At 47.3% G+C, this 24,550-nt stretch overlaps 1 protein-coding gene across 9 annotated transcripts in view; it reads left to right on the forward strand.

The window, feature by feature from the left end:
- Window positions 1-2,150: 2,150 nt before the first annotated feature.
- dati (datilografo) overlaps window positions 2,151-24,550 on the forward strand; it is an 87,913-nt gene continuing 65,513 nt past the window's right edge. For all 9 annotated transcript variants that reach the window (XM_066745304.1, XM_066745305.1, XM_066745308.1 and 6 more), the window contains exons 1-2: window positions 2,151-3,316; window positions 5,336-5,425. In XM_066745304.1, the coding sequence (XP_066601401.1) occupies window positions 2,276-3,316; window positions 5,336-5,425 (1,131 nt within the window). In that variant the 5' untranslated portion in view covers window positions 2,151-2,275. The remainder of the gene's footprint in view (window positions 3,317-5,335; window positions 5,426-24,550) is intronic.

Raw genomic sequence — 24,550 nt, forward strand, 5'->3', positions numbered from 1 at the left:
AGCAGAGGAACACGCGAGTTGAATGAAGTAGAAAGCGGAACTAATAGAAGAGGAGGAGGAGAAGAAGAAGAAGAAGAGCGGGGTTACGAAGAAGACGATCGGATTGGGATACCATCATCGAAGTTGGATCACTCGGAAGAGAGGAGAAAGTGGAAGTGGAAGACGAGAAGAGTGAGAGTAATATCGGGAGTAAGAAGCTGGGAAAGAAGAAGAAGAGAAGGAAGGGAGAGGAAGGAGGAGAGATAACAGAGGGAAGGAACCCCGCGCCGCGCATACATATACATATATTTCAGTGTGTTCAAAAAACGAGTGTACCTAAGTGCAATATTAATTAAAGCTAAACGATAATAAGAAGAGGAAGAAGCAACCACAATTACCATCGACGATCGGTACGACGCGGTAATCGATAATCGATAGATTCCTTTTAAAGATTTAAACGCTAGAGTCGCATTTCGAGGATAAGCCTGTCGAGGGACCGCGACGAGGTTGTAAAAAGGCCAACTTAGTACCAGTTGAATCGAGAACGAAGAAACTGTTGCCGAGAAGAAGAAGAGGAGGAGGAAGAGGAGAAGAAGAAGAAGAACACGGAGTGAACTGAAATCATCGAAGAAAAGGAGAGCTCTCATCCCGCTTAAAGAAGCAACACACACCCATACACGCACGCACGCACGCACGCACGCACGCACTCATCTGGACACTTGGAGTGCCGACACACGTCACAAGTGCTGTTCGACGCTCTTTCACGCAAACACACACACACACGCATCTCATCATTATCATCATCATAAACAACATTACGGGGCTATAATATACTCAGGGCAAAACGGGACGAGCGGCATATCCGAGTGTGTGTGATTTCTCCACCCCGACCAAGAGAGCCTTTGAAAAAACCAAGAGATTCGCGTCCTCGAGGACTTATATCCTTCTCGTTTACACCGTCCGGGCTGGGCAATCCTGAATTTAACCTGAACTTAAGTGTACGCTAGACTTTAAGTAGATAGACGAAGAAATAGGCTGTTCTTTTCGTCGAGGAACAACCGACTGCGCGCGCGCGCGCCAATTAACAAGTACGAAACTACTGCACGGAGGCTGTAGGAAAACGCATACATACACACACGCACACACACAAATACCCACACACAGATATCCCACAAGGAGTGCAAGAAGAAGAAGAAGAAGCATATCGAACGTTACGGAAGAGGGAAGAGTACAATAACGTTGCATCTCGTGTGTCTCTATCTCTGTCTGGAGGAGAACGTGGCGTAGATCGATACGAGAGTACGGATAGGAGGCGAGATAATTGTGATCATCGGTGGTAAGAGTGCAAAGGGTAGAGAAGCCAGGAGGCAGCCAGCGAAGAAGAGGAAGAGGAAGAGGAAAAAGGGAGAATCGGTAAGTGGCTCGAGAGGATTGGCAAGCGCGAGAGTGATTTTCATGATCCAGGTAGATCGCATTTGGGTCGGGAAGTCGAAGCCGGTGGCGAACAAGTGACGCTGCCCGCTGGCGAGGTCGCAGCTCGACGCGCGAGGATCCTGCCAAGATCGTTGAAGCGATCCTAGGCTGTGCGAGACAGCATAGTGAGGAGAAGGAACGGCGGCGAGCGCGGAGGTGTGCCGGCCGTCGAGCTGCTTACCGAAAGGGGTGCGAAAAAGCGGGCAAGCTGCGACGGAAGGGGGTAGCCCGGGCTTCTCGCGAAGGCCTCAAGATTTCGGACGCGACGGCGGCCCTGGACCTGCGCGCCCAGACGCAAGCCCAAACCGATTTCGGCCTAGACCACCAGCAACAGCATCACCATCAGCAACTCCAGCACCATCAGCATCAGCCGCATTACCAGCAACAGGGCCAAAATCCAGACTCGCGGCCCCACCTTCACCTTCAGCAACCGCAGCAGCAACAGCAACAGCAGCAACATCAGCAGCAACAGCAGCAGCAGCAACAGCACCATCAGCACCACCCGGGGAATCATCTTCACTCTGGCGATTCGGGGGGTGGGGTAGGTGGCGGAGGAGGCGACGGAGGTGGAGGGGGAGGAAGAGGAGGAGGCGGAGGAGGCGGAGGAGGAGGAGGTGGAAACGGCGGTGGCGGTGGCAGTGGAGACGTCGGAGGTGGTGGTGGAGGTGGTGGTGGCGGCGGCGGAGGTGGAGGCGGCGTCGTTCTCCTTGGGACCGATCAGGAGAGGTCCTCGAGGATCGACGACGAGGAGGAGGAGGACATTACCGAGAGGGAGGACGAAGAGGGAGACGAGGAGCCTTGCAGCTCCCCCGAACTCGAACCCATGGAGGTTCAGGTCTCGGCTGCCACCGTGGCCGCTAATTTCCACGCGCTGCGACAGCACGTTATCAAGATGGGTGGCGAGTATTGCTGGCAGCAACCCCCGAGGGTACCGCCCCAGCACTCGCCGGGCATCCAGCACAGCCCCGTCTCCAACTCTGTCCAGCAGCAGCAACAGCAGGCGCAGCAGATGCACAGCCCGTTGGCCCAGCATCAGCAGCAACAGCAGGCCCAGCAACAAAACAATACTTCTGTGCAGCAGAACGCCAATACCGGCCTTGGCCACGCTGCCAGTCCGCAGCCGCAGTTGCAGCAACAGCAGCAGCAACAACAGCAACACGGCATGTCGATGAGTCAGCAGAATTCCCAAGGAGCTCAGCATCAGTCTTCCCCGGCGCCAACGACCCCGTCGCCACAGACGGATCATCAGGGCAGCATGGCCTCGAGCATGGCCCAGAGCTTGCACAGCCTGGGCCAAGCAACGAACATGTCCCAGGCGTCCAGCCCGTCGCTGGCAGCGCTCAACCAGAATCTGGGCCAGGTGCTGACCCAGGCCCTCACCCAGAACATGCAGCAGAACCTCGGGCAGACTCTCCAGCACAATCTCAGCCAGAGCCTCACGCCGAGCCTGTCGCCGAAGCAGCAGCAACAGTTGCTGAACCAGCCGCAGAACCTGAGCCAGGCCAGTCAGAGCCTGCAGCAGAACATACAGAGCCAGGCGCAGAACTTCAGCCAGGGCCTCAGCCAGCAACAGGCCCAGAACCTCACGCAGAACCTCGGCCAGAGCCTGAGCCAGCAATCGCTCCAGCAACAGGCGCAGAACCTCACGCAAAACCTCCAGCAACAGGCGCAGAATCTCTCGCAGAATCTGCAGCAACAGGCGCTCAACATGACTGGCTCGATCGGTCAAAATGGCGCCCTCACGGGGATGAACATGTCGGCCAATCAGCAACAAAACTCACAAAACTCGATGCTGAGTCCGGGTGCCGGAAGCCAGGACTCGCACGACGCCACCTTCACGGAGAAACTCATGAACGAGCTGCAGGTGAGATTTTCTCCGGTTTTCCCTCCCCCCCCCCCCTCCCTCTCTCTCTCTCTCTCTCCACCATATTTTCCTTTTTCCTCCAACCGCCGTTCGATACGATATACACGCTTTTTACTCTCGTTCTCTTTTATTTGCTCCATCTCGACAATCTCCCCCGACCATACTCACGGAGAGGAGAGAGATAAATAAGTGGGACGTGGCGCATTCGCGATAAAAATACATTACACGCCGATAAATAAGGTCGTTCACTCAACGAGCATTGACGTTGGATAATATATTCGAGCGTCGCTTACTCGGAGAAAAATATTTATTGTAAGAGCAGCAAACACTGTGTCAGGGCCTAATGATATCGTTTTATTGTTTCGCGCGCACGTATATACACACTCGAACGTAACTCGATCCGATACAGTCGAGTCGAGAGAGTAACCGTGAATCAGCGGACTAGGACTTTTACTTCGGGCTATTTTCAAATTTTCCGTCCACTGGGTTATTCGTTATTTTTATCGCTTCTTCGCCAACCGACGCCAAAGTTTGCTTCGCGACTCTCGTCCGATAAAGATCCACTCGTCGATCCCTCCCATCGTCCACCACAATTATACACGCCCGATAAATAAACCGATCGGCTTCGTCAATTTCATCGGCTCGCGCAAAATTCTTCCTACGCCACTCGGGAACCAACTTTCCATCGATCCAATCGACATATACATCCACACAGTACGCAAAATCGCTCAGCAAACACGCTTAAAAATGAAAAATCGGTGGAATTTATCAAAGACTGCAGGGACGAGCGATAAAATTAAGGAATAGACCAGAGTGACCGATAGAAATGGCGAGATCGAGAAGGTGCGAGTAGTCGTCGCTCGCGCGTGTGCGTGCGTGCGTGCGTGCGTGCTCGTGGCTGTACGTCGACCACGGTTCACGCACACAGACGCACGCTCCGACTCACCGCGGTCGTTCGGCCCGTGTCGGTGTGTGCCGCTGCACGCGCGCAGGCTTTCCAGGCGTAGTGGAGCGAGAGCCAATCCCCCCCTCCCCCCCTCCCCTTCTACGCGATACTCGACGAGTATTTCGTGCGCGCGTACTGGTGTTGGCGAAGACGCGCGCGCGCAAACCACAAATGTGAACGCGACCCACGCACACAAGCGCGGGGATGCAGATACGTCGTGCCGGGGTTCTTGACCTGCGCAACACAGATAATACTATACGCATACGTCATACCATACGGACCGGGAAGATGTTCTCAAGAAAATATCGCGAGCGCCGGCAAGACGCCGGCACGTTTCGCCGAACGCAACAGCCATGAAAAATTCAAAGAATTCTCCCACCGCGCCGTCTCTTCTCTCCCCCCCACCCCGACCTACCCCTATCCAATAAACCTTCCCACCCCTTTCCACGTCCGACGAAAAAACCTCTCCCTTCGCAAAAGCGATTTTCTTTTTTTTATCTCTTTATTTCTTTACGCAAACTACGAGCAAAAATCACCCACGATAATTTCGCAGTCGACGAAGAAACGCGTAGAGAAAAATTGAAGTTGGACGAGGGCGAGATTGGAGGGACGATTCGAAGAATCTCGCCTGCATCCACCGAACCAACCCTTCTTTGACTCTTCTTCCTTGCACCGAATTATTACGCTAACTTTTATATTTCACTCATTTACGACGCTCCGCGGTTATTTAAACGTTGCGGATAAGACTCGACCCAGAGAGAATTCTTTTCTCCCGCCAATATCCGGCAAATTTCTTGTACGTTTTACGCGTTTTCTTTTTTTTTTGATATATATATATATATATATATATATAGCGACGCTTCGCTTGATCCAATCCCTTTTAGTGTCTTCGTTCCAGAGAGTAAACCAATCGAGAACGTTATAATTTGTATACATATATATATATATATATAGGATCGTCGTGCAGCACGTAGCATAATTATTTTAAGATGTATTTTTGTTGGCGGAAGAAAATGATGAAATTTGAAAGGGAGAAAGACTAATGTGAGCCTACTGTATTGTTACCCAAACAGTCTCGTGGCGCAGCAGCGAGCCTAGGAGCTGTGGCCAATGCTGGCGGACAAATGGTCAGCCTCGAGGAATGTTGGAACACCCTGCAGCGAGTGAGTTGGATGCTCAACCTGTTCCAACCCCTTTTTTTACTTATTCGCTGTGTCCACCATTTTCTTTTCTTGCTTCTCGACCAAGGACATTGTCTTATATTATTGCACGATTCCTCGTTGTTTCTTCATTTTTTTCTCCTTTCATTTCTCTCGCCGCTAATTAGCAAATTAATCACGTAACTCATCAACGGGCCAGAGATACCACGACAATGGCCTTGTCACGAAAAATTTCTTAACACGTTTGCACGTCATTTGACATTTTTCTTCATCCCACCACGCGTCATTGTTTCGTTTCATAAATTCAATTTTCAGCATTTTTTTGGTTGTATTATCAATTTTTTACCGGCATGCTCTATGTACTATTTTCCAGTTGCTCGAGTGAATGTTGTGCTTGATGTTGTCTTGTAACGATTACACTGTTCGCCCCTCTAAAAAGATCTGCATATATATATAAATGTTACACGCTGTCTTCGGGCAGCGAATAAGATTATCGACATATATATATATAATAGAGAGAAGTCTGGGAGCTGTATTAGGGCTCGAATTGGGGTGGGCTGCATTGTTGTGCCGATGAAAAAAACAGGTGGCCCTACGCGTATTATGTTAATGACGTTAATCGAAGAATCTCGCAGGAGCTTCGGTTCTGTCGGCATCCGCGACGCAACCCCCCCCCCCCCCAACACGGCTGATCGAACGGATACCCCCCCCCCCCTCTCATGTGATCGTTCCCGAATTTTAGCCCAGCTACAAATTATCCATATCCGGCGAATATTCCAACAACAACGACCCCGAATGATGGATATCGCGAAAATTGCTCGCGAGATTTTTACGCGCCTCGCTTTTTTAGCGTATCGCGACTAATGATAGCTTGCACACAGCTGTCAGAAATCTTGGTAATACACATGTTCGACCCTTCGTGCGTCATCGCTTGACGTTTCTATGCTAGAAATCGACGGCTTTGAGGAAAAAATAAATAATAACCGTCATTGTGTCTGAATCTTCCTTCAAAACACGATTGTTTGCTGTTATTTCGCAGATACGCTTAAAGAAATATCGCAAACAGTTACGTAATAGCGTTGCTGTACGACCAATGAGATCCTCGCGACTCTCCGACGAAGAGCATTATTTCAGATCTACGCAGCATGGCGAACTCTCGTGTTTCGAACGATAAAAATTATTATTCGTAAATGCATACGCGTGTTCCAAGACTGCGTTCGCTTGTTTCGCTGGGCCCTTGCAGCACGCTGACTCACCAATCATAAATCGACCAGCGTATATATATATATATGTGTATGCTGAGTCTCTCGTGAATCTTCAACGTGTTTCCTCCTCTCTACTCGAATTTTAAATCATTCGTAATTCCATTATCAACTAACCGTCCGGTGTAACTCGTTTTTTTACGACTTGAACGACATTTTTATTCGATGGGATGTAGATTTTACGCGGAGTTTTTTTATATGTAGGCAGATTAAAAATCTCGCGTAAGAACTCAGCAATATTTTGTTATTTTGAAGACTCGCTCTGTGCTAGAGAGTATTTTAAATCATTCGTGATTCATTTGTGTATTAATCAAGCAGTGTAACTTATCATTTTACAATTTCAACGAAATTTTAATTCGATGGAATGTAAATTTTGCATGGAGTTTTTTTATATATATGCAGGTTAAAAATCTCGTGCAACAACTCAGCAATATTTTGCTATTTTGAAGGTTTGCTCTGTACTAGAGAGGATTTTAAATCATTCGTGATTCACTTGTCAATTAATCAAGCAGTGTAACTTATCATTTTACAATTTCAATGAAATTTTAATTCATTGGAATGCAGAATTTACGTGGAGCAAACTTGAGAATTATTGGGTTTGAGTCGAGAGAGACAGTGATGGCTGAAAAATCGTGAGGAAGCTAATAAGCATTAATACGATCTATGCTTGCAATTATCTCAAGTTCGAAGCAACTGTATATATATATATATATACACACAAGCAAAGCACCAATCTCATATAATAGTCGAGCAACGTTCTGCTGTCTGGCGAATCGCGTTCGCTCGAGTAGGATAACGCGTCTGCTGTCATAAACGAGCTCACGCGTGACAGCAAAGAAAAGAACTCCCATGGCGTTGGGGATCTTGAAGAGTAGATTCTGCAAAAAATCCCACCGTGGCTTATCAATGTTATCGATGTCTGCTACCACTGATCGATCGAGCGTTGAATCAATCACGTGGAAATCGATCCTGAAGGAGAAGAAAGGTCACTGCACTCTCATTGTTCCTCGCAAACAAATTAAACGAGCATAGGAAGAAGAACCGAGTTGGGTCTGTAAAAACAACAAATCGACGAATAGCAAATTTATTAAATTGCACATCGCAGAAACTAAACAATTTCGAGTAAAAACCGAATAATTAAATTCGTGTAATCAATTTTGTCGAATAAACTGTTCGGTTTGCGTGATTTTACATTTCCACAAATTAATCGACACTATCGCGTCACCGGTACGTGTTTTCGCAAAAATCAATTTGCTCGAAATTGCTTATATCTATATATATATACTTAAAGGAGTGGGGGAGTAATGTATGCCCGCGTGTATAGAAAATAGCGAAGAACGCGTGGAGGTACAATCGAGTATGTGGATTGGCGTTATAAACGAGTCGAGACGCGTGACAGGAGGGCTCCCGTACCGCTGGTGCAAAGTCGAGGAGCAACTTACACGAGGCTGGCATCCGAACGAAAAGCTGGAAGGCTGACGAAAGAAGAAAGCGTCGCTAACGAGCGTTCAATTGTGCTTCGAGCGTTGTTATTCAGCGAGAAGAAGTCTCGCTAAAAAGTGGAATCACCATACTAGAGCTCCTCGTACCTTTCCAATTCTTTCCGCGACGCGTCATCCACCATTTGTTTCGTTAAGTACCTCCCGTTAGCCCCCCCCCCCCCTTCACACCAGTTTATCGCTTTTTCCCTCGAACGTCATCCGTGTAATCGATGAAACAATCGTCGATCCACGAATTTTTAATCTTTATACCCATTTCCATTCGACATTACGATCCCCCTACGTATTCATCGGGTAACAGTCGTTGTGCGTTATCGAGTTACGTCGATGGGAGAAAAATTGTTTAGGACCAATTTCAAAATTTACAAAGCATCTCCTACGAGTCGCTTACTAATAAGAGATAAAACATGCAAGATCCAGCATGCGGTAGATATACATGTAATATATATATAGCCAGATGTGAGTTATGGTATAGGAATAGGAGATCGTAAAGGTAATGACTAATGGCACTGCCATGTTATGCAGATTTCAAGAAAATATATCAAAGGTAATAGTAATCCGGGTATCGATAACTAATAAAACGAGTTTTATAGACGATTGAACGATATATTGGGTTTCATTCGCGATCTTACTTATTAGTTTTGCACGTGTGTATATTCCATTACAAGAAATTTTCCTGTCCAAGAATTATATAGGGTTTTGTCTCTCGAAGGTGGCAAAAGGAATCCTGATATTTAACTTTAGAATTAATGCGTTCACCGTGCTTCGTCTTAATCGATAAACATTTAAAATATTAATATCTCGTGTTTTTACAATTAATTTATTCCAATGGCGAATTTCAACTGTAGTTTCTTCTCAACCAACCCCGCTCACCGAGTTAAATTCGATCAAACGCGATAATTTAGTCACGGTAGAAATACACGAAATATTGTCCTCCTCGTCGCTAAGAAAAATCATCCACCAAACACATGGAAAATTAATAAAAGACACGATTGAAAGTAATTACGAGTCTTTTGGTCGAACAACCAGCAGCGTACGTTCCAAGGACGTTCGACTGCAGAACCCACACACACACACGCACACAGTGGAGGGAGCAGCACGGAGGGTGGGTTTTAGAAATCGACACGAGGGAGGTAAGGGGTGGCGTGCGTCTTGAAAAATTGCTGGTCCGGAAGGAGGGTGCGATATAATTGCGCCAGCCCTTTTTTAAGGGGCGGTGTTCTCACATGAGCGATTAAGGGTTGACGTACGCTGTCGCCACTCGTGGATGATGGCGTTCGCGGCAAGCTCGCACAAAGCGCGGGCGAATGTTTTAATTAAATCCCCGGGAAACGTGGAAACTTCGCCATCGCTGCGGCGTTTTTGCGATTTTCCCAAAGTTTCCGCGCTTTTAAGGTTGACGGTGGGAGTGGAGGGGGAGGGGTGGGAGAGAAGGGATAGGCGGGAGCTGGATGCCGCACGGCGGTGCCGGCACCTCAGCCAAGGTGGCCGTGCTAAAAATAAAAGAAGGAGCCGCAAAAACAAAAGACGAGGCTACTTAACGAAACAAATTGTTGCTTCGTTGCCGGCAGGAGAATTTAAAAGTTTGCCCCAAACCACCAGCCTCGCTTCCACAGCTAACTTCCTCTTCTTCTTCCTCTTCCGCCACTGCAGCTTTGCTTCTTGTCCTTTTTACGAAATTCTTTTACTCCAGCCAAACAACGCGTAACGCAATTCCGGACTCGTTAAAGTGCTTTCTTTTCGACATTTATAACGCTCGGTAATGCGGCCTGCCTCGTCGCACTTTTAAACTCCATTTTCCCCCTCATGGGGGGGGGGGGGATGAGAAAACCTGCTCGCAAATTAACACCGGAAACCACCCCGATTCCTCCGCGTCACCTTCGACGACTCTCCAGTCTCCACCCAAATTAATTGCCACTTTCGAAGATCGTTTGGAAAAAACCTCTTAAAAATTTTCCATTTTCCCAACAAACTTCGCACTGATCATATATATACCACACGAAGCAGTATCGATTACCAGTAATCGAGATACGAAGCAGAAACAAAGTGTACCACGAACGGTCGTTCGTCGGTGTGCAAAAGAGTAGGAAACACGCAGGAGCAACGAAAGCGCGTAATAATAAAAGTTTGAAGCAATCGATCAAGTGCAGGTGTATATATATATAGATATATATATAGATTGTTATTTGCAGCGAGGATAATTGGAAGGCGCGAAATAATAGTGTGGGTCGAATCGCAGATGTCGAGGACAGGAGAGAGATAAAAGCGATGAAAGGAATCTCCGCTCGATAGGGAGCATAATGAAAAATTCATCGTTCAAAAGAAACAATAAAGTTTCGCCGGGATTTACGCAGGCGAGAGTGCGTAATGTTATCCAAACATTCGCTTAGCACGGTTCTCACGGGAGGGTAACGCGAAACGCGGTAACACCCCCGGTTTTTTTTTTGTTCTTGCGGCTCGAAATTAAAATCCAATTAATTCGACGCCTCTGCGGACCCTCCGGCCATTCAAATGAATTTTTTGCGCTTTGCCACGTTTCTCTGCACCCCCCCCCCCCCCTTTCTCTTCATCTCTCTCGTTGGTCGTCCCTCGGAAGAACCGGTTATGCCAAGAGAGGTCCCGATCCTGCTCGTATCGATCCGGAATTCTGATCTCGGATCGGTGACAGCTGCGAGAAACCGGAACCGTGACGGGAGAAAGATGGAAGTTGCCGGCTAAAAGAAAAGGATGGGAAAAAATCGGTGGTACTCCGAGAGAGGAAAGATCGGTGCACCGGCTTTTGAAGGATGCAAATTGATTCGGAGATGCCATTGTCTCAACCCCATCAGCGATTCCACGTTGCTTCTCGAAACTTTCTCACGAGAGATCCCCCCCCCCCCCCCTCCTCTGCTATTCGCTCTTCTTATAAGGTCGTCTTACCGATCCGATAATAGGCTAAGATACGAGTGCTCTAATTATCAACAATTTCCAATGGTGATCGTTCGAATGTATCGATTGGAATGAAAATGACGATCGCTTGTTTAAACTTCCTTGAAAAAATCGGTTTTGAAAATTGTTTATCTCGATATGAGTAAAGTGAGAAATGTATAAAAATATTGCTTGATCGATTGTACAGCTAATTGACTCTTCAAGGTTTAACACAGAAGATACAATTATATATAAATATTCGAATAAAATTATACACGATGAAAATCGTCATCTCCAAATCGATTTCTTTCGAAAAATATATAAACTAAGAAATGTAATATTATTAGATAATTATTAAGTTCGTTAACTCTTCAAGGTTAAAGACTCGGACGATACACAATTAACTTAAAGACGAATCCAATAGAAGTTGGCACAGAGAGAAAAGTCGATTTTCCAAACGAACTCGTAGGCAATATGCAAATCGAGGCAGTTTCTCACGTTTCTAGTCCCTCGATGGATCTCGTGGATTTTTTGCGCTTAAAATAACGGTTGCAGCACGCGCTGCGTTGTTTCGACGGTTGCGATCGGACGAGCAACCCTTGCTCGAATCTCCCTGAGACGGGGTACGTATATATATACATATATATATATATATGTATATATAGCGAGTGGTGGCTCCGTCTTCAATCGAAGAAAACAAAAAGCAAGTTTGACGAAGGAGCTCGAGCGGGGGTGTATTAGAATCGTGCCGGTGGGCCGTTAAAGCAGAGACAAAATTACGACGTCCGGAGAAACATCGAGCCGCTTTTATACGGCTTTCTTTGCTTTTCAGTAATTTTCTATGATTTTCAGATCGCATGATCGAGCACAATAAGGCTCGAGAACTCTTTGGCCTCTTCGAATCGGCTTAATCGAATCTTTCGATCGTCCGTTTCACGCACACGGACACGCAAGAGTAACGGCGATTCGGAAAGAACGATAATAACGATAAGTAAATCGTGCCGATTTCTTACCGATCTCTGCACTATATTTTCTTTATTGCGAAGAAAAAAATTGTCCTTTTTATCGTGTATCTCGAACCGAAGCTCGTAGGATTTTCCTACAAAAATACAAATATTTTACGAATGATAAAAAAATTTTCTTTATTGCGAAGAAAAAAATTGTCTCTTTTATGCTGTATCTCGAATCGAAGCTCGTAGGATTCTCCTACGAAAATAAAAATCTTTTGCAAATAATAAAAAAATTCTTTCGAGGATCGATTTAAGCGTTTCGCAGTCCCTCGGGATATTTCGGTAATTAAGGCGAATGCGAAACGAGGATGACGTTTCGATTGTATACGGCGTTGCCGTTCATCTCGCAGGACAGCTATGCACTTTGCGGTAATTTTGACAAGTGATTTGCGTCGCAGTACACTGGAATGTGCTTTGATGCGAGTTCGGGACGCATAGTTGATGTTTGCAATTGCACTCGCAGTTCTGCATTCGTACGTTGCGTCGCTCGTTGCACGTCGAGTCACTTCCAAATCTCTTTTTTTAACACATTTTTTGCTGCAGTAATTAAGGGACCAAATTTGAAAATCGTGTTTGAAAGATCAAAGGATTCTCCCGGGGAGAATCGAATTTTTATTTGGTTCTTCGTCATTTGTGTCCATACTAGGTTTGATCGATAATAATACATTTTGCACGATATATTTACCCTAGGACTGTAAATTTAGCCTCTTCCCACTCCTATTTCCTCTTATTAACGAGAGCCCAGCTCGCGGTTGTCCGACGGTGAGCACGCTGCAGGAAATGGACTTCTTTATTTGCGCAGTGGAGCTTATAAAAATAGACGTGAATGAAAATTCACGCCATCTAGTCGATGTCGCACGCGTGTCTATATATACTTAATTTTTCACTTTTCACGCGTGGAGTGAAAAATTGTTGGAAATGAATAAATTTTCCTGCGAATATGTGCATGGAGACACGCGTTTGACGTTGATTAATATTTATTTGAACTTAATATTCGTTTAAACATCGATCGGTTGAATTTGGCGATTCAAATTTATTTGTTATTCGATTGTTTGTTATAAAAACAACCATGTGTTTCGATGGAATTATTCTTCTATTCGCAATGAAATTTATTGGAATAAAGAATTTTTTGTCTCGGTGCATAATTCCAATTTCGCGCACTCCAGTTTCTTTTCCCGACACGCTTCGTTCTTTCGCGTATATCCGGTGCTATATCTTTCTCGCCTGTGACCTACCCCAAGCGGTTTCGCGATTGGGCAGGGTGCGCGGCCAGGCTCTTTCGTGGAGGGGGAAGGAAAAAATAGGAATGGTAAGTTACACGCGCCCACGTCAGCTTTATTCTCTCTTTCGGTTTGGTGCAAATCGCTCGGTGATTTTTTTTTATCGTTCGTTGACTCCGTAACCACGACTCTGTTACACGCGCGATAAGATTGCGTTTATTGTGGTCCTCGCTCTCTCTCTCTCTCTCTCTCTCTCTCTCTCTCTTTCTATTTTGATCCACCGTCTCTTTTCACAAGTATCTGGTTGAAATACCGTGACGAATAGGGTCATCGATCTCCGGGACCTACAAAAAATTAAAAATTCAAATTTGACAACAAGAATGAAAAATATAATTTCATTAGCAACAAAATTTTATAGAAAATTGTGCAGAGTGTATAAATAATTCACGATCCTCTCTCTCCACAAGTATATGTCATCGAAGTATCATCACAAAAAGGATAATCGCGATCCCGGGGACCCAGAAAAAAAAATATCTAACAAAATACAGAATTAAATTAGAATAAAAATTTGGTATAACATCGTTGAAAGTTTCTAAATATTCCGAAAGGAGAATCTTGCATAGTCCTACCCTCCGGCTGGTGCCATCGGGTAAATATTTGAGTACGCCCCTCTGGGTAACTTCTCAAAGTCAGAGGAAGCGTTCGGAGAAAAGAAAAGTCAAGGTATAGCACGCCACGTGGCGTGCTAACGCAAGACTGGCGCTCGCATGGGTGGAGTAACGTGACATGGATTTCTCGCAACGGGCGGCATGCTACGGCAAAAATCATTCTCCCTCTTCCTGATTGACTTTTTACAAGCGGCGCGTATAGCATTCTTCGCGCGTCACGAGGATCGCGCTTTTATTCGCTGCCACATTTTAATCCAACCTTCCAATTCCCTTGGCGTCCATTAAAATTTAACTCTCGATCATCGCCTTATTACGAAATCATATCGCGTATCGATTTCGAAAAGCTGGCGTGCTCGTAATTGCGATCAATTAGTCGGCGATATAGCTATAAATAGAAATTTATTTACTGGCAGAAATAATCGCGATTATAGAAACGTTCGAGGGCGACCCTTCGTGGGTAGTATATATATGTGTGTGTGTGTGTGTGTGTGTGTGTGTGTACGCAAGAGCGTAGTTTGACTCTCGAATGAAAAGCGAAGAGATTCCTCGAGTCCATCGAGCAAACGAAACGCATCGAGTTGATTGACCCGCCAGTTCCCATAATGCATATGGAATTATAGGGCGGCAGAAAGAGAGAACCACTGTTTCTCGCTCTCTGGGACACATAAAACGCGTCTTGTTTCATTTACCAGCATTACTTTCATTTTCCTTCGTGGAACACCAATTGTAAAACCATCCCGACTCTTTCTTGCAATCCCCAGCACGATTCGCTACTGTTATATATATATATATATATACAAAACTATTAATAATCCTTTATGACAAAACTTTAAAGAAACGTGCCAAGAAACAAAAACCCAATTTTTTCTCGTTGGGACAAAATAATTATATTTATTCAAAAAACCATTGCTCTCGATATCAATCAAACACGATTTGTATTTAAATAAACTAGTCGTTTAATTAAAACAATTCAATCGAGTTAAATTCAATCAAACGCCACGAATATCGAGTATAAATATTGCATTAGGAATGGCACTATTTAAAACCAGATTTAGCGGAGTGAAAAAAAGGATTTTCAGAGCGAGATTGTAAAGAAGAAAGGGAGGGAGGGGGGGGGGGGCAGTGACTCAGAAAGAGAGAGAGAGAGAGAGAGAGAGAGCATTGGCGTAGGTCGGTATCGTTGCGACGACGAGAAGCGCGCGAGACAAAGGAAAAAGAGAGTGTCGATGGTTTCGAGAGGGGTGCGCGTTGGTGAGGAGCCGAGGTTGAGGGGCCAAGGGGAGAAGGAGGGAGGGGGGGGGGGGGTAAGCGAAAAAGAGGGACCAAGCGAGCGAGCAGTTGGCATTTGGTTGTTCGGCCGAGAAATCGCGGCGGTTGCACTGCACTCGCTTGTCCAGACTCCGGTCTCGCGTTGCTCGAAGCCGGCAAAAGATCGTTGCCCTTCTAAATATAAGTTTGCAAAATCGAAGAGCAAAACTGCGGAGTTTTGCCGCGGTCTGGGGCTGCCTGTGTGCAGCGCTCCGTTTGCGAGGGCCCCTCCGTCGTCCCCCCACTGCACTCCCCTCCACATCGCCACCGCCACCGCCCCCGCACCGCCTCCCCCCACCCCTTCTTACCATTTCTTCTCGCACGCCTATACCGTCCCACCCCACCACTCTCCAGTCTGACCTCCGCGATGCGAACCACCAACGCTCGATATCCTTCGGAAAAAACTCCAAGCCAAACTCTCGTCCTGCGGAGAATCCTCCGAAGCCATTCAAATTTTCCTCGAATTTTATTTTCTTCCCGTGTTTTACACGTTATATATATATATATATATATATATATATATATATACGGTGAGGAGGAAGTAGATTTGGTCCGGTTCAACGGCGGAGTTCAAGATGCCCGTTCGCGTTGGAGCGTGAAAGAGAGGTACGGAAATTTTGAGGACACCGGAGACAGCAACGACGTAGTCGTAGGTCAGGATCCGGCTGTGAGAGATGGTTGGCGGCGGGGGTGGAGGCGACGGCGAGGGGAGGGAGGGAGATAAAGAGGAAACCCGAGACTGGAGAGTCGAAGGAGGACGAAGTCGAGTGGGATGTGCGATTGGAGAAAGCGAGAGAGGGAGATCGAGGAGGAAAGAAAGGGGTCAACGAGACGAGCCTGGCGACTCGGCCTGCGGCAGAGAGAGAGAGAGAGAGAGATACTGAGGAAGGGCGGGAGAGGAGGGGAGGGGAAGGGGGGGGGGAGATAAAAAAGCACGAGGGAAAAAATAGCCGATTCGGAATCTGGGTCAGCGGGCTGTGCAGCCGGGGGGACCAATGTCACTCGGCTTTGCTGCAACGTTGAAAAAAAACAACGGCTCTCCTTTGTCTTAGCGTGCGGTAAAAATAACTCTCGTCTAATTAAATGCACTCGGCAAAAATTCACCAACGTATTTGGACAGTTTTATCGATAGATAAGTGGGATTTTGTTGTAAGGTGGGGGATAGTTTATTATTCCATGGTAAAGTTGTTAATTGTAGAGAGAGAAATGTGTTTTTGAATATTTTTTGGTAAAAAATAAACAGTCGTTCGATTAAAATGGATTTTACAAAATTAGAAAAAGCGTTTGGACAGTTTTCTCGATAATGGGTGGGGACGTACGAAAGTGGGGGAAAGTATAGAATTTTGTATGAAAAAAAAATTAATTGATAAGAACGATGGAAAAACGTCTGCTATATATACATAATAAATCAGCATCTTCGAGCAGGAAGTTCTTGCGGAAACTCCAGGGCAGAGATGTGTAGCGATCAAAATTAGACCGCGGATTTCGCTTCTTTTTACTCGACACGAGAATTCTCACACCGAGCTGCAACGGAGAAAGCACTGCTCTCTTTCTCTCGTTCTCCACGGTTGTCTTTCTTCGTGGCTGCATGTTCCAGTGGGCTCGGCATCATCATCATCATCATCATCATCATCATCATCATCCCGTGCATGCGTGGGTGAATAGCCTGGCTGCCGCGTCGCGCTGCTACTCGCGATGGACCAGACTGTTGCTGCGTCGAGGGGGGGGGGGGGGGGGGGGGGATAGAGAGAGAGAGAGGTGGAAAAAAAGAGAAGGTGGATGAAGTACACGCGAACGAAGGAGCAGAATGGAAAAAGAGAAGAAGAAGTACCGAGACTGAGCGAGAAGGATAGAGCACGGATAGATACCGCGTGTTCCTCTCTCTCGACTCTCCTACTTTTAGTTTTCTTTGCCCCCCCCCCCCTCCCCCCGTGCATGCCCGTTCGCCTTCCCGTTTCTTCGCCCGCCTTCTTCTTCTCCCCCCTCCCCCTCTCCCTCACCATCCTCCTACCAGCCTACCCACAACTCCAACCGAGCAACATCAACAACAGACCTGACCAGCTCACGACGAAAGGCCCCCCCACAACCGCCAGGCCCAAATTCTAAAGGAGGCCATTGGCCCAACCAACTTCCTACTTCCCGTTTAGGCAACTCCCAACATTTTTTTTCCTCCTCCTAAGGTCAGCATCCTAACTGCGCGCGTCGACAAACTCGACTCTTCGCACGATGCAAAAAAATCCTAGAAAATCAAAGGTCGCGTTTCCGCAAGACTTCCGGTCCCCGTCTCGCGAGGATATGCAACAGTACCTGAGAAGAATACTGAGGAGGGGGGAGAGAGGGTTCGTTGGATCGCTCTTGACCGTCAACGATCAAGTTCATCGAATATCATTGGAGTATCGATTGGATGTAAATACACGCAGAGGTCGTTGCTGAAGGCTGAGCCATCGCATCGCGGCTCGCTCTAGCCGTTCAGTATCGTTGCAAGAATTTCCAATATCTCTGATATTAACGCTCGGGATTGGCAGAATAACGCACTGCTCTTCAATGATCGTGGAGAGTATCGCTGCAACTAATTATTATACACTCGGATCTGTAATAAACGTAAAATGCAAGATTTTATTTAATACTCCACGAAATCAAGTTGAACATTCTTCATGGTGGGGGGCAAACTTATCTCTCTTTTTTATTCTCACCTACGCCACTCTCCTTCTGCAATCGGAGGTCACGTGACCTCGCCACCAAGCATTGTCTTTAATATTTACCCACGTCCAATGAACCGAACGATAAGAGGACGAAGAAGAAGCGTTTAAGACACTTTACGAGATTGTCACGCATTCCATGGAATCGCGCGGCGATGTTGAGGCGTCCTTAAGCTGCTGCCACGGTACCTCGAGGAAAAGGAGAGGGCCGAAGAAAAATTAACGAGTACGACCATTCGTTGCAATCGAGGCTTCGCTTCGAAATTTCAACATTTTTCTGTCTCTTATTTGCGATTGAATCGTTCGGTTTGGAAGGTTGCAAAATGGACAGTTTGCAACTGGAGTAGTGTGACTTTTGGGAGAGAGATGGTTGTGGCCTCTCTCGTTGGTATCGTTCATCGTCTTGATTCCGAGAGAGAGAGAGAGAAAGAGAGAGGCATGGACGAAGCTATTGGGAAGGGAGAGTAAGAGAAAGAGAGATGGGTATAATGGGCCCCGCAGCGTTTGAAGAGAGTCCAGTGCCCCTTGAGTCCCTGAGAGTCTGGATATCGAAGAGAGAGAGAGAGAGAGAGAGGGAACGGCAAAGAAAGAATAGAAGGAGGCAGCGTCGAGAGACGCCAGCGACGGCAGCCCCACTCCGAGTTGTCCGGATCCGCTCTGCTGGCTCCTCCGAGGCTTCTACACTAGCTTCGGACCTTCGCGCCAGTTCCCCCACGCTGCGGGAACGAGCCAATCGGCATCGAGGACGCCGCCGGCGCGAAGCCTACGCCGATTCTCGCCGGCGCCCCAGCATTTTATACGGAAAAGACTCTGTAACGAAGGCACAAGGTGCGCACGCACGATCAACTTCACGCGATACCACGCGCCACGGGGAGGCGAGCGCGACGAAGAAGACGACGACCGCGCGCGGCCACCAAGAGGAGCGCCAACACGGTTTTCCACCCCCCGATCCGCCAACTCTCAAACAAAACCCCCACTCTCTCTCTCTCTCTCTCTCTCTCCTACTCACTGACCACGACTGATCTCCTTCCACCACCATCACCACCACCACCACCACCACCGCAACCACCACCATCATCATCAGAACCGTGAAGAGTCATCCCATCCAGCGTCATCCAGCTTCTTGCCAGTCCAGTGGAAAAAAGGGATTCTTTCGCGCGACGTGCCCCACGAGAGAGGGACTCGACCCAGTGTTAAAAACTGCGAGATTACGCGTGCGACTCCGTCAGCTGATCGCGACCCCTGACCCAATTAACGCACAGCGCGCCCTCGGCGTCCCCCGTTCATGAAAATCCTTCACTGGCCAGAAGCGAGTTGGCACGCGCCCCGCGAGAGAAAAAGAGTTTTGGATGAGAACCGGAAGAGCAGCAGCAGCAGCAGCAGCTACCGCAACGTGGGGACCGTCGTTGACAGCTGACAGTGCGCGTCGATTCCTCCGGCTTCCTTCTTCTTCTTCTTCCTCGTCCTCTTCCGGTCCCCCTGCCCCTCTGTGCGTGTTCGTGTGTCCGTGTCTCCTCTTGCGCCGAACCCTCCGGTTCTTCCTCCCCCACCCCTTCTTCGCTTCCCCCCTCCACACCCACCACCCCCTGGTACCCACCCAGGACCGCGCGCGAGTGCCGAACGATGAACTCGGTCAACAGTGTGCCATATTTTGTGATCTTTTTACCTAGCTCCTACCACCACCGCCATTTTACTGTGATTCAACTACTGTAAACTCGTGCCACACGAGGTAAGCACTATCGCTCGCCACAAGCCCTATTCACACTTACACCCATTCGCACTTTGGTTCCACCAGGACTCTCCTTCTTCTTTACACTTTTCTCGCTATATATATATATATATATATACCTTGAAATTCTATCTCAAGTTTTCATCGTCAAGAGACTCGCGTTTTTCTTCCTCGTAGAAAAACGAACGTCGTGCGAACGACTGGGAGATTCCTCGAGGATTTCGTCCTGTTTCGCGAAAGCACGTTCGAGCATTCCGGCACGAGGACGACGCGCTCCTTCGAGCGCGAACGATACTCGAAAATCCACCTCGACGAACTCTGTTAATTCACACACGCGAGACTCTCGCTTACCGCGTCTGGTTCTCCAAAAGGGAAAGAGAGAGAGAGAGAGATAGTTTGTTTATTCCCCAGTTTATTTACCGTTTTTTTGCTCTTGTTGACATTCGTACTATTATTATTATTATTATCGAGAAGGGACGAGAGACGAGCTGGAAAGTGCGAGGGAATTATCGCGGCGGAGGTTTGTTTCGCGAGTGTGACGTATCTCACATGTGGAGGAACGGCTCGCAAGGGGCAGGAGGACGCTTGGCTCGGTGATTATGGAGATTTCGGTGTGTTGGTGAGGAATCGTGCCGCGACCTAGTGCAACGTCAGTGTGACTGATCGTGGCTGGAACGCGCCAGTGCCAGACGGTTAAACGCGCCTACCGCCTGGCTCCTCCCGTTCCAATCGAACAGCGTCTACATGTGTGCATTTTTCGCGAGGTGCCACCAGACGAGGAGATCCGATCCGCTGGCCGCTCGACCAACGGAGACACACACACACACACGCACGCACACTGCGAGAGACAGATGCACGTGCAGAGTTTATTAGCCTGTTGCGCGTTCTCGTATCTTCGTTACAATGTCACGTCCATTAAAAACAATCTAATTTCGATACACGAGAGTATTCTGTTTATATAGTTATAATTTATTCCCTAGGCAGAGAGAAAAATTACCAGTTTATTCCAGAGAAATTCGTCCTCGATCGTTCCAAACCGTGTTGTTACGCACCCTGCGAAATATTTGTCATTTTTACTATTTTCCCAATGCAATTTTTTTATATACACCAACAAAGCACCCAAGCTCACAGCGAAGCTTTTATCTTTAAACTCTATCGAGAGGAATTACGCTGCAAACACTTGAAACGAGGCTGAGAAATAAAAATCAATCGACTGAGACGATAAAAGAAACAAACTCGATTGCAAAAATAGCTCGGTGATAAAAAAGGACGGGATCTTTCAGCGGCTGGAGGAACGAATAAAGGGGGGTTATACGATTCAAGTATATTTATATGTGTGTGTGTGTGTGTGTGTGTTAAAGGGGAGAGGGGTGTGAGGAGAATCGCAACTCGGAAAAAAATTATTTTCACCATAGGACTTGGCCCTTCTCGTGGGAACGAATTTAAAGCTGTTCTTGGTAGAAAAAAAGGTAGATGACTCGAAAAAATTGTACATGGTCCAAGAGTACTCGAGGAGATCTTTCTCTATTGAAATCCTATGTAAGAAGTGTTATGATAATTTTCCGAGAGACCCTAGGAACATTATACATCGAAAGAAACAAGAAACTCATTGTTTTGGTCTCGTGGACCGTTGGTACGTATATAACAGAGCAAGGCTGCATCTGTCCACGTTGCATCCATTAAAGTGATTTTCATCATTGAGGAATACCGATCAATGAGACCAAAGCTGTAACTCGGTCGATATTTGTCCAAACACGGACCATTGTGTCTCTTTTATCTCCAACGACGATCTATAAATCATTTTCTGTTATAATCTGGTCCTTCGCTGTCTCTCTCTCTCTCTCTCTCTCTCTCTCTCACGTTCGCAGCGAGATGGCTCGGCGCGTCTTGACGTATACTCGCTTTTTCGAGTTCAACGACTCGCGAGGTGGCGCAGGTTTGAGAAACGTCAAGAATATGGGTGGAGGTGGGTGGTATAGGAGGAAAGGGGGGGGGGGATGGAGATGAATGCAAGAAAAGAAGGAGCGAGCGAGCGAAAGGAGGAAGGAAGGAGAGTGGCGGGGGGGTGGGGGAGAGAGGAAGAGGAGCGTTGAGAGTGTAGAGTGGCAGAGGGGGGAGGGGGGAGTCAGTGGAGAACCGCGGACGTGGCAACGGCGCAAATGCAGAATGCACGCTGACATAAAACATACATATATGCAAGATGCAGCGAGCAGCATCCAGCCTCTTCTTCTCTTTCTTACTAATCCCCCCCCCTCCTCCCACCCTCCGACTCTACTCCACCGACTACGACCGTGAGTCGCGAGAACCTTCGGATTCCATCAACGAACCTCGCCATTTTCGATCGTTTCGTGCCTCTTTCTCGTTAAAAAAATTATCTTTCACAATATCACTTTTTTTTTTTTCAAAAAACAAGAAAAAATTGTTGACATTCCACGAGAGTGAAAATTCGCATTGAGTCGTATTTCGGTGTTGTTTCTGGTTCTTGAAAGATGGCTTTCTTTCGTTGCAGCGCTCCAAGGCGAGGGTGGGGTTAGGCTCGATGGGAGGGGGAGACGGAAAAAGAGGGATCTCGTGAGAGAGAGAGAGAGAGCATACTACATCGTCGTTGGTGAACCTGACCTCCGATAACACGGCGGCGTTGGCGGCATTCACCCGAAGCCTCTGTATATGCACTCTCTCGCTCTCTGCCCCCCCCCCCCCTCCTCTCTCTCGTTTCTCCTCTCCCTCTCGCAGCCTCGCTCTTTTATTCATCCTTTGTCATTTTCTCGCCATCTCCTCCCCCCCCCCCCTCTCTCTGAGTCACGCTTCCACGTCATTAAAATAAATTAAAGATTATCAAAGCCGGGGGCCGCCAGTCATCTTTTTCATCCGACGACTCATCCCGCGACAGGAATCCATTGGAAAGTATCAGGCTCCGGCAAGAGCAAAGTGTGCGACTACCGCAGGAATCGAGAATCCCGAGAGTGTGTCCGGGAGCGCAAAAACTTTATGTCACTGCTCGCCAATTGCTCCGAGTGCCAAGTTATTTGCCTTTTTACCTTCCTAATGGGGTTTCACTCGCTTCTTCTTCTTCCTCCCATACCTTTTTCCATTCATTAAAACCGATTGCTAAATCGATCCAGGCTATATATCGATGCGACCGACCAAATTAAACACGCCGTTCCTCCCGCGAAAGATTCTTATCGTTTCGGCAATTTTTACTCCACGGGGGACGGAATTATCGAGTTTTTTCCGTGCACCAAAATGGCGGACGGCTTCCAACATTAGAAATTATGAGAATTGCATGGATATATAATTAGAGATTTCTCAGGATTCTCGATTTTAACCCAGAGAAAAGTGTTTTTGGTACACGGTTCTCTTCGGGGAGTGTCCGGAAGTGGCCGATCGAGGAATTTGGTAATTTCAACAGCGATTTTTCTTTTGATCGCGAGGAGAAGCGGTGGGAAAGTTTGGGAAAACGCAGCTGCGTGGATTTCGATTGGCGAAGCTCGCCAGTTTGCTTTTGCTACGCTCGAGAGTGTTCGGCGAAGGAGATCGGGTGGTTGTCGTCCTTCGATCGTGATTTTCCAGGGCCGTCTCCACGGTCGAGGATTCAGCAATCGGCCGTGCACTCGGTCAAGGTTGCGCAAGCGGCTCTATCGAGCCAAGCCGAGCCAAGCCGCTGATCCCATCGAGCCGATCACCCCAGACCAACGACAAACACCGCATTACCGTCCGAACCAGCAAATACAAATATTTAACTTTCCTCCTCGAAACTTTTTCTCACCTCTCATTGCCTCTCCGCTCGCCATTTTCTTTCCCGACCAAAGAAAACTATCCGTCTGTCCACTATTAAAAAAACTAAAAACTCACTCGAGCGAGTCTTAAAAATACAGATTTATCGAATCGAGAACCCTGTTCAATTTTTAAAAAACCAACATGGCTGCCAGTGTAATTAAATTTCACTTTTAACGAAACATCGCGTATGACCACGGTTTCCTTTATCGCCAAAAAAATCCATCCCTACCACGAAGAAAATTAAAAGGTTAGGCGCGAGTCGTACAGAAATTTAGATTTATACAAGATTAATGGAGAATCGCGTTCGAAGGTTTTTTAACAAACCAGGTTACGCAGTAATAAAGTAGCATAGGTGCGAGTACAAGTTGCATGTTTGAGAAATGTAACTGAACACCGGAGCGCGGAGAAAAACACGATGCCTGCGCAATTTTTGCTCCGCTGCGTATGGTTGGGGGGGGGGGGGGGGGTTGGAGGGGGGAGGCAGGACTGACCACCGACAAACCCGTCCGTATTGTCTTACCTTGCAGCAACCGTGGCTGCGTTTGCCGAGACACGACCGGCTCTTAGCATATACGTTTGATACGATAAAATAAAAAAGTATTACCAAGCAAAACTAGCAAGGAGGTTACTACCACAGGGGCCACTGGTAGCGAATGACCTCGCGTGTCGAATAGTCGCGTTTCTCCCTCCGCTGGAATCGTTCCCAAAAATTCTACGAAACCACCGTAAACTCTCCGAATCCGCGCGAGGAGCTCCCAACTGGATCGTGGAATGGAGAGGAAAAAATTCTGCGAGACTCTTGTGATAATCATAATGATAATGCGATCCCACGCAATTTCCAGCAATTACTTGGCATTGATCGGGGTAAAAAGAGGTATTATCGAGGAATCAGGCGCGCATAACGCAACGATGCACCGTTATCTCGCGAGGCTGGATTAAATCCCACGATGGAAAAAGAAAAGGAGAGACCGCATGTGGCTGGATGCTGGAGGACCCCGCTCGCCCCCCTCTCCCATATAGGACTTAATTAATATCGAAGTCCGTTTATC

Source organism: Prorops nasuta, unplaced genomic scaffold, assembly GCF_024137725.1.
Source record: "Prorops nasuta isolate Cenicafe-Biocafe unplaced genomic scaffold, Cenicafe_Pnas_1.2 PNAS00060, whole genome shotgun sequence".
Taxonomy (NCBI): Eukaryota; Metazoa; Arthropoda; class Insecta; order Hymenoptera; family Bethylidae; genus Prorops; species Prorops nasuta.